The 11,216-nt window shown below is 59.2% G+C and overlaps 1 protein-coding gene across 1 annotated transcript in view; it reads left to right on the top strand.

Annotated features, from left to right (window-relative positions):
* Positions 1–6,543, top strand: part of TTF2 (transcription termination factor 2) — a gene marked incomplete at its 3' end in the record, with an annotated part of 188,190 nt that extends 181,647 nt beyond the window's left edge. Inside the window, exon 15 of the mRNA XM_075584603.1 lies at positions 6,452–6,543. Within this exon, the coding sequence (XP_075440718.1) occupies positions 6,452–6,543 (92 nt within the window). The remainder of the gene's footprint in view (positions 1–6,451) is intronic.
* Between the last annotated feature and the right edge of the window lie 4,673 nt (positions 6,544–11,216).

Here is an 11,216-nt window from a genome sequence, read left to right on the forward strand (position 1 = left end):
GTCAGCCTCACACACACACACACAGGGCAGTGTCAGCCTCACACACACAGGGCAGTGCCAGCCTCACACACACACAGGGCAGTGTCAGCCTCACACACACACACGCAGGGCAGTGCCAGCCTCACACACACAGGGCAGTGTCAGCCTCACTCACACACAGACAGGGCAGTGTCAGCCTCACACACACACAGGGCAGTGCCAGCCTCACACACACACACAGGGCAGTGCCAGCCTCACACACACACAGGGCAGTGTCAGCCTCACACACACACACGCAGGGCAGTGCCAGCCTCACACACACAGGGCAGTGTCAGCCTCACTCACACACAGACAGGGCAGTGTCAGCCTCACACACACAGGGCAGTGCCAGCCTCACACACACACAGGGCAGTGCCAGCCTCACACACACACACAGGGCAGTGTCAGCCTCACACACACACACAGGGCAGTGTCAGCCTCACACACACACAGGGCAGTGTCAGCCTCACACACACAACACAGGGCAGTGTCAGCCTCACACACACACAGGGCAGTGCCAGCCTCACACACACAGGGCAGTGTCAGCCTCACACACACACAGGGCAGTGCCAGCCTCACACACACAGGGCAGTGCCAGCCACACACACACACACACACACACACACACACACACACACACACACACACACAGGGCAGTGTCAGCCTCACACACACACACTGGGCAGTGTCAGCCTCACACACACACACAGGGCAGTGTCAGCCTCACACACACACACACACAGGGCAGTGTCAGCCTCACACACACACAGGGCAGTGTCAGCCTCACACACACACAGGGCAGTGCCAGCCTCACACACACACAGGGCAGTGTCAGCCTCACACACACACACACAGGGCAGTGTCAGCCTCACACACACAGGGCAGTGCCAGCCTCACACACACACAGGGCAGTGTCAGCCTCACACACACACACGCAGGGCAGTGCCAGCCTCACACACACAGGGCAGTGTCAGCCTCACTCACACACACACAGGGCAGTGTCAGCCTCACACACACAGGGCAGTGCCAGCCTCACACACACACAGGGCAGTGTCAGCCTCACACACACACACACAGGGCAGTGCCAGCCTCACACACACACAGGGCAGTGTCAGCCTCACACACACACACGCAGGGCAGTGCCAGCCTCACACACACAGGGCAGTGTCAGCCTCACTCACACACAGACAGGGCAGTGTCAGCCTCACACACACAGGGCAGTGCCAGCCTCACACACACACAGGGCAGTGCCAGCCTCACACACACACACAGGGCAGTGTCAGCCTCACACACACACACAGGGCAGTGTCAGCCTCACACACACACAGGGCAGTGTCAGCCTCACACACACACACAGGGCAGTGTCAGCCTCACACACACACAGGGCAGTGCCAGCCTCACACACACAGGGCAGTGTCAGCCTCACACACACACAGGGCAGTGCCAGCCTCACACACACAGGGCAGTGCCAGCCACACACACACACACACACACACACACACACACACACACACACACACACACACACACAGGGCAGTGTCAGCCTCACACACACACACTGGGCAGTGTCAGCCTCACACACACACACAGGGCAGTGTCAGCCTCACACACACACACAGGGCAGTGTCAGCCTCACACACACACAGGGCAGTGTCAGCCTCACACACACACAGGGCAGTGCCAGCCTCACACACACACAGGGCAGTGTCAGCCTCACACACACACACACAGGGCAGTGTCAGCCTCACACACACAGGGCAGTGCCAGCCTCACACACACACAGGGCAGTGTCAGCCTCACACACACACACGCAGGGCAGTGCCAGCCTCACACACACAGGGCAGTGTCAGCCTCACTCACACACACACAGGGCAGTGTCAGCCTCACACACACAGGGCAGTGCCAGCCTCACACACACACAGGGCAGTGTCAGCCTCACACACACACACACACAGGGCAGTGCCAGCCTCACACACACACACAGGGCAGTGTCAGCCTCACACACACACACACAGGGCAGTGTCAGCCTCACACACACAGGGCAGTGCCAGCCTCACACACACACAGGGCAGTGCCAGCCTCACACACACACAGGGCAGTGTCAGCCTCACACACACACAGGGCAGTGTCAGCCTCACACACACAGGGCAGTGTCAGCCTCACACACACAGGGCAGTGCCAGCCTCACACACACACACAGGGCAGTGTCAGCCTCACACACACACAGGGCAGTGCCAGCCTCACACACACACAGGGCAGTGCCAGCCTCACACACACACAGGGCAGTGTCAGCTTCACACACACACACAGGGCAGTGTCAGCTTCACACACACACACAGGGCAGTGTCAGCCTCACACACACACAGGGCAGTGTCAGCCTCACACAGGGCAGTGCCAGCCTCACTCACACACACACACACAGGGCAGTGCCAGCCTCACACACACACAGGGCAGTGTCAGCCTCACACACACACACACAGGGTTGTGCCAGCCTCACACACACACACAGGGCAGTGTCAGCCTCACACACACACAGGGCAGTGCCAGCCTCACACACACACAGGGCAGTGTCAGCCTCACACACACACACACGCACAGGGTAGTGTCAGCCTCACACACACACACACAGGGTAGTGTCAGCCTCACACACACAGGGTAGTGTCAGCCTCACACACACACGCACAGGGTAGTGTCAGCCTCACACACACATGTCCCTCATGCTCACCCTCCCCTCCTCCTCCCTTGTGCTCACTCCCCCCCTCCTCCTCCTCCCTCGTGCTCACCTCCCTCCTCCTCCCTCGTGCTCACCCCCCCCTCCTCCTCCCTCGTGCTCACTCCCCCCCTCCTCCTCCCTCGTGCTCACCCCTCCCCATCTCCTCCCTCGTGATCACCCCCTCCCCTCCTCCTCCCTCGTGATCACCCCCCTCCCCTCCTCCTCCCTCGTGATCACCCCCTCCCCTCCTCCTCCCTCGTGATCACCCCCTCCCCTCCTCCTCCCTCGTGCTCACCCCCTCCCCTCCTCCTCCCTCGTGCTCACCCCCTCCTCCCTCCTCCCCTCCTCCCCTCCTCCCTCCTCCCCTCCTCCCTCGTGCTCACCCCCTCCCCTCCTCCTCCCTCGTGCTCACCCCCTCCCCTCCTCCTCCCTCGTGCTCACCTCCTCCTCCCTCGTGCTCACCCCCTCCCCTCCTCCTCTCTCGTGCTCACCCCTTCCCCTCCTCCTCCCTCGTGCTCACCCCTTCCCCTCCTCCTCCCTCATGCTCACTCCCCCCCTCCTCCTCCCTCGTGCTCACCCCTCCCCTCCTCCTCCCTCGTGCTCACCCCTTCCCCTCCTCCTCCCTCGTGCTCACCCCTTCCCCTCCTCCTTCCTCGTGCTCACTCCCCCCCTCCTCCTCCCTCGTGCTCACCCCCCCCCCTCCTCCTCCCTCGTGCTCACCCCCCCCCCCCTCCTCCTCCCTCGTGCTCACTGTCACGGTAGCTCATGATTAGATATAATGAACACCAAATATCTGGGTTGAACTGAACGAGGCTTAGATATAATAAAATATAATTTATTCCTTAAAAAAGGTGAACACAGCAATATAGTACTGTTAACAGGCACGAAGGTAACACTTAGTTAGGGTTGGGGGATGGAGAAGTATCAGCTAGCAATTCTCCAGCAATCAGGTGACATTCAAGATGGTATCAGAAGAAGGACTAAAAACTGTAGGGTTGACACAGTTTATATACCTGTGTAACCCTATTCTTAACATTGAATACAGACTATTGGTGAACAATTATCTGTATCCAATCCCTAACGTGGAGACACAGATTAACCCATGCCCCCCAGCAAATTAGCCCATGTGTACTGGGACTCTGAGGGTCTTATTTCTGTAGCCCCATAATTAAATCAGGGGCGACGACCAGTCTACCAAATTAAGTATCTGGTAGGATCTGCATTGTTTGTAGGTGTAGACATAACACTTACAAACCACTCCAGTTTGATGATTCTCCGCCCTCAGGTAACAATTAGAGTGGCAGAGTCTGTTGATTACTACTTGGTCTGTTGATTAGTACTTAGTGTAAACAATCAGGGCAGTTACCTTTTGCTCACAGTTCCATTCTGGTGGACTCAGTGGGTCGAAATTTGCCAGTTTTTAATGCCTACAGCGACTCCACACATTGGCCAAATATCAACTCTCTGCGACCTCCAGAACTGGAGAACAGAAATGCACTTCAAAACATTAAAATACATGCTTATAATGAAACATGGGAACAGGGGAACATACATTTTCCTGACATGACAAGGTGTAAGCCACAATCCTGGACCGCAGTCCAGTTAACCCCTTGCCTCCCTGGTGAGGTCAGGGAGTGGCCATATGGGGTTCAACCCCTTTAATACCGGGCCAACCCCCCTCTCCCTCTACACTCACCTCCTCCCTCGTGCTCACCCCCCCCCTCCTCCCTCGTGCTCACCCCCCCCCCCCTCCTCCCTCGTGCTCACCCCCCCCCCTCCTCCCTCGTGCTCACCCCTCCCCTCCTCCTCCCTCGTGCTCACTCCCCCCCTCCTCCTCCCTCGTGCTCACCCCCTCCCCATCTCCTCCCTCGTGATCACCCCCTCCCCTCCTCCTCCCTCGTGATCACCCCCTCCCCTCCTCCTCCCTCGTGATCACCCCCTCCCCTCCTCCTCCCTCGTGCTCACCCCCTCCCCTCCTCCTCCCTCGTGCTCACCCCCTCCTCCCTCCTCCCCTCCTCCCCTCCTCCTCCTCCCCTCCTCCTCGTGCTCACCCCCTCCCCTCCTCCTCCCTCGTGCTCACCCCCTCCCCTCCTCCTCCCTCGTGCTCACCTCCTCCTCCCTCGTGCTCACCCCCTCCCCTCCTCCTCTCTCGTGCTCACCCCTTCCCCTCCTCCTCCTCGTGCTCACCCCTTCCCCTCCTCCTCCCTCATGCTCACTCCCCCCCTCCTCCTCCCTCGTGCTCACCCCTCCCCTCCTCCTCCCTCGTGCTCACCCCTTCCCCTCCTCCTTCCTCGTGCTCACTCCCCCCCTCCTCCTCCCTCGTGCTCACCCCCCCCCCCTCCTCCTCCCTCGTGCTCACCCCCCCCCCTCCTCCTCCCTCGTGCTCACTGTCACGGTAGCTCATGATTAGATATAATGAACACCAAATATCTGGGTTGAACTGAACGAGGCTTAGATATAATAAAATATAATTTATTCCTTAAAAAAGGTGAACACAGCAATATAGTACTGTTAACAGGCACGAAGGTAACACTTAGTTAGGGTTGGGGGATGGAGAAGTATCAGCTAGCAATTCTCCAGCAATCAGGTGACATTCAAGATGGTATCAGAAGAAGGACTAAAAACTGTAGGGTTGACACAGTTTATATACCTGTGTAACCCTATTCTTAACATTGAATACAGACTATTGGTGAACAATTATCTGTATCCAATCCCTAACGTGGAGACACAGATTAACCCATGCCCCCCAGCAAATTAGCCCATGTGTACTGGGACTCTGAGGGTCTTATTTCTGTAGCCCCATAATTAAATCAGGGGCGACGACCAGTCTACCAAATTAAGTATCTGGTAGGATCTGCATTGTTTGTAGGTGTAGACATAACACTTACAAACCACTCCCAGTTTGATGATTCTCCGCCCTCAGGTAACAATTAGAGTGGCAGAGTCTGTTGATTACTACTTGGTCTGTTGATTAGTACTTAGTGTAAACAATCAGGGCAGTTACCTTTTGCTCACAGTTCCATTCTGGTGGACTCAGTGGGTCGAAATTTGCCAGTTTTAATGCCTACAGCGACTCCACACATTGGCCAAATATCAACTCTCTGCGACCTCCAGAACTGGAGATACAGAAATGCACTTCAAAACATTAAAATACATGCTTATAATGAAACATGGGAACAGGGGAACATACATTTTCCTGACATGACAAGGTGTAAGCCACAATCCTGGACCGCAGTCCAGTTAACCCCTTGCCTCCCTGGTGAGGTCAGGGAGTGGCCATATGGGGTTCAACCCCTTTAATACCGGGCCAACCCCCCTCTCCCTCTACACTCACCTCCTCCCTCGTGCTCACCCCCCCCTCCTCCCTCGTGCTCACCCCCCCCCCCCTCCTCCCTCGTGCTCACCCCCCCCCCTCCTCCCTCGTGCTCACCCCTCCCCTCCTCCTCCATCGTGCTCACCCCCTCCCCTCCTCCTCCCTCGTGCTCACCCCCTCCCCTCCTCCTCCCTCGTGCTCACACCCTCCCCTCCTCCTCCCTCGTGCTCACACCCTCCCCTCCTACACCCTCGTGCTCACCCCCTCCCCTCCTCCTCCCTCGTGCTCACCCCCTCCCCTCCTCCACCCTCGTGCTCACCCCCTCCTCCTCCTCCTCCCTCGTGCTCACCCCCTCCCCTCCTCCACCCTCGTGCTCACCCCCTCCCCTCCTCCTCCCTCGTGCGCAGGTGTTGCTGCCCCAGAGGCGCTGTGAGCTGCACCGGCTGACGCTCTGTGCGCAGGAACAGGCCGTGTACGACGTCATCTTCGCCAGGTCCAGGTGCGGAGACGTGCGGGATAATAATAATCATTAACGCGCAAGCGCAGTGTTAGCGCTGGGACTGAGGCACACAGGGGAACCGTAATACGTTCTGGGGTACGGGGCAGCGCATCGTGTGCTCACACACAGGGGGGAACCGTAATACGTTCTGGGGTACGGGGCAGCGCATCGTGTGCTCACACACAGGGGGGAACCGTAATACGTTCTGGGGTACGGGGCAGCGCATCGTGTGCTCACACACAGGGGGGAACCGTAATACGTTCTGGGGTACGGGGCAGCGCATCGTGTGCTCACACACAGGGGGGGACCGTAATACGTTCTGGGGTACGGGGCAGCGCATCGTGTGCTCACACACAGGGGGGAACCGTAATACGTTCTGGGGTACGGGGCAGCGCATCGTGTGCTCACACACAGGGGGGAACCGTAATACGTTCTGGGGTACGGGGCAGCGCATCGTGTGCTCACACACAGGGGAACCGTAATACGTTCTGGGGTACGGGCAGCGCATCGTGTGCTCACACACAGGGGGGAACCGTAATACGTTCTGGGGTACGGGGCAGCGCATCGTGTGCTCACACAGGGGGAACCGTAATACGTTCTGGGGTACGGGGCAGCGCATCGTGTGCTCACACACAGGGGGGAACCGTAATACGTTCTGGGGTACGGGGCAGCGCATCGTGTGCTCACACAGGGGAACCGTAATACGTTCTGGGGTACGGGGCAGCGCATCGTGTGCTCACACACAGGGGGGAACCGTAATACGTTCTGGGGTACGGGGCAGCGCATCGTGTGCTCACACACAGGGGGGAACCGTAATACGTTCTGGGGTACGGGGCAGCGCATCGTGTGCTCACACACAGGGGGGAACCGTAATACGTTCTGGGGTACAGGGCAGCGCATCGTGTGCTCACACACAGGGAGGAACCGTAATACGTTCTGGGGTACGGGGCAGCGCATCGTGTGCTCACACAGGGGAACCGTAATACGTTCTGGGGTACGGGGCAGCGCATCGTGTGCTCACACACAGGGGGGAACCGTAATACGTTCTGGGGTACGGGGCAGCGCAACGTGTGCTCACACACAGGGGGGGACCGTAATACGTTCTGGGGTACGGGGCAGCGCATCGTGTGCTCACACACAGGGGGGGACCGTAATACGTTCTGGGGTACGGGGCAGCGCATCGTGTGCTCACACAGGGGGGAACCGTAATACGTTCTGGGGTACGGGCAGCGCATCGTGTGCTCACACACAGGGGAACCGTAATACGTTCTGGGGTACGGGGCAGCGCATCGTGTGCTCACACACAGGGGGGAACCGTAATACGTTCTGGGGTACGGGGCAGCGCATCGTGTGCTCACACACAGGGGGAACCGTAATACGTTCTGGGGTATGGGGCATCGCATCGTGTGCTCACACACAGGGGGAACCGTAATACGTTCTGGGGTACAGGGCAGCGCATCGTGTGCTCACACACAGGGGGAACCGTAATACGTTCTGGGGTACGGGGCAGCGCATCGTGTGCTCACACACAGGGGGAACCGTAATACGTTCTGGGGTACGGGGCAGCGCATCGTGTGCTCACACACAGGGGGGAACCGTAATACGTTCTGGTGTACGGGGCAGCGCATCGTGTGCTCACACACAGGGGGGAACCGTAATACGTTCTGGGGTACGGGGCAGCGCATCGTGTGCTCACACACAGGGGGGAACCGTAATACGTTCTGGGGTACGGGCAGCGCATCGTGTGCTCACACAGGGGAACCGTAATACGTTCTGGGGTACGGGGCAGCGCATCGTGTGCTCACACACAGGGGGAACCGTAATACGTTCTGGGGTACGGGCAGCGCATCGTGTGCTCACACACAGGGGGGAACCGTAATACGTTCTGGGGTACGGGGCAGCGCATCGTGTGCTCACACACAGGGGGAACCGTAATACGTTCTGGGGTACGGGCAGCGCATCGTGTGCTCACACACAGGGGGGAACCGTAATACGTTCTGGGGTACGGGGCAGCGCATCGTGTGCTCACACACAGGGGGAACCGTAATACGTTCTGGGGTACGGGGCAGCGCATCGTGTGCTCACACACAGGGGGAACCGTAATACGTTCTGGGGTACGGGACAGCGCATCGTGTGCTCACACACAGGGGAACCGTAATACGTTCTGGGGTACGGGCAGCGTATCGTGTGCTCACACACAGGGGGGAACCGTAATACGTTCTGGGGTACGGGCAGCGCATCGTGTGCTCACACACAGGGGAACCGTAATACGTTCTGGGGTATGGGCAGCGCATCGTGTGCTCACACACAGGGGAACCGTAATACGTTCTGGGGTACGGGGCAGCACATCGTGTGCTCACACACAGGGGGGGACCGTAATACGTTCTGGGGTACGGGGCAGCGCATCGTGTGCTCACACACAGGGGGGAACCGTAATACGTTCTGGGGTACGGGCAGCGCATCGTGTGCTCACACACAGGGGAACCGTAATACGTTCTGGGGTACGGGGCAGCGCATCGTGTGCTCACACAGGGGGGAACCGTAATACGTTCTGGGGTACGGGGCAGCGCATCGTGTGCTCACACACAGGGGAACCGTAATACGTTCTGGGGTACGGGCAGCGCATCGTGTGCTCACACACGGGGGAACCGTAATACGTTCTGGGGTACGGGGCAGCGCATCGTGTGCTCACACACAGGGGGGAACCGTAATACGTTCTGGGGTACGGGGCAGCGCATCGTGTGCTCACACACAGGGGAACCGTAATACGTTCTGGGGGTACGGGCAGCGCATCGTGTGCTCACACACGGGGGAACCGTAATACGTTCTGGGGGTACGGGGGCAGCGCATCGTGTGCTCACACAGGGGGAACCGTAATACGTTCTGGGGTACGGGGCAGCGCATCGTGTGCTCACACACAGGGGGAACCGTAATACGTTCTGGGGTACGGGGCAGCGCATCGTGGTGCTCACACACAGGGGGGGGAACCGTAATACGTTCTGGGGTACGGGCAGCGCATCGTGTGCTCACACACTAGGGAACCGTAATACGTTCTGGGGTACGGGGCAGCGCATCGTGTGCTCACACACAGGGGGGAACCGTAATACGTTCTGGGGTACGGGGCAGCGCATCGTGTGCTCACCACACAGTGGGGAACCGTAATACGTTCTGGGGTACGGGCAGCGCATCGTGTGCTCACACACAGGGGGGGAACCGTAATACGTTCTGGGGTACGGGGCGGAGCGCATCGTGTGCTCACACACAGGGGAACCGTAATACGTTCTGGGGTACGGGCAGCGCATCGTGTGCTCACACACAGGGGGGAACCGTAATACGTCTGGGTACGGGTCAGCGCATCGTGTGCCTCACACACAGGGGGGAACCGTAATACGTCTGGGTACGGGGCAGCGCATTCGGTGTGCTCACACAAGGGGGAACGTAATACGTTCTGGGGTACGGGGCAGCGCATCGTGTGCTCACCACACAGGGGGGAACCGTAATACGTTCTGGGGTAACGGGGCAGCGCAATCGTGTGCTCACACACAGGGGGAACCGTAAATACGTTCTGGGGTACGGGCAGCGCATCGTGTGCTCACACACAGTGGGGAACCGTAATACGTTCTGGGGTACGGGCAGCGCATCGTGTGCTTCACACACAGGGGGGAACCGTATACGTTCTGGGGTACGGGGCAGCGCATCGTGTGCTCACACACAGGGGAACCGTAATACGTTCTGGGGTACGGGGCAGCGCATCGTGTGCTCACACACAGGGGGAACCGTAATACGTCTGGGGTACGGGGGCAGCGCATCCAGGGGTTTTTGCTCACACAAAGTCTGGGGTACGGGGCAGCACATCGTGTGCTCACACACAGGGGGGAACCGTAATACGTTCTGGGGTACGGGGCAGCGCATCGTGTGCTCACACACAGGGGAACCGTATACGTTCTGGGTACGGGCAGCGCATCGTGTGCTCACACAGGGGGAACCGTAATACTTCTGGGTACGGGGCAGCGCATCGTGTGCTCACACAGGGGGGAACCGTAATACGTTCTGGGGTACGGGGCAGCGCATCGTGTGCTCACACCACAGGGGGAACCGTAATACGTTCTGGGGTACGGGGCAGCGCATCGTGTGCTCACACACAGGGGGAACCGTAATACGTTCCTGGGTACGGGGCAGCGCATCGTGTGCTCACACACAGGGGGAACCGTAATACGTTCTGGGGTACGGGGCAGCGCATCGTGTGCTCACACAGGGGGGACCGTAATACGTTCTGGGGTACGGGGCAGCGCATCGTGTGCTCACAGGGGGGAACCGTAATACGTTCTGGGTACGGGGCAGCGCATCGTGTGCTCACACACAGGGGCAGGGGGGAACCGTAATACGTTCTGGGGTACGGGGCAGCGCATCGTGTGCTCACACAAAGGGGGGAACCGTAATACGTTCTGGGGTACGGGGCAGCGCATCGTGTGCTCACACACAGGGGGGAACCGTAATACGTTCTGGGGTACGGGGCAGCGCATCGTGTGCTCACACACAGGGGGGAACCGTAATACGTTCTGGGGTACGGGGCAGCGCATCGTGTGCTCACACACAGGGGGGAACCGTAATACGTTCTGGGGTACGGGGCAGCGCATCGTGTGCTCACACACAGGGGGGAACCGTAATACGTT

This window comes from Ascaphus truei, unplaced genomic scaffold (genome assembly GCF_040206685.1).
Source record: "Ascaphus truei isolate aAscTru1 unplaced genomic scaffold, aAscTru1.hap1 HAP1_SCAFFOLD_670, whole genome shotgun sequence".
In the NCBI taxonomy this organism is placed as follows: domain Eukaryota; kingdom Metazoa; phylum Chordata; class Amphibia; order Anura; family Ascaphidae; genus Ascaphus; species Ascaphus truei.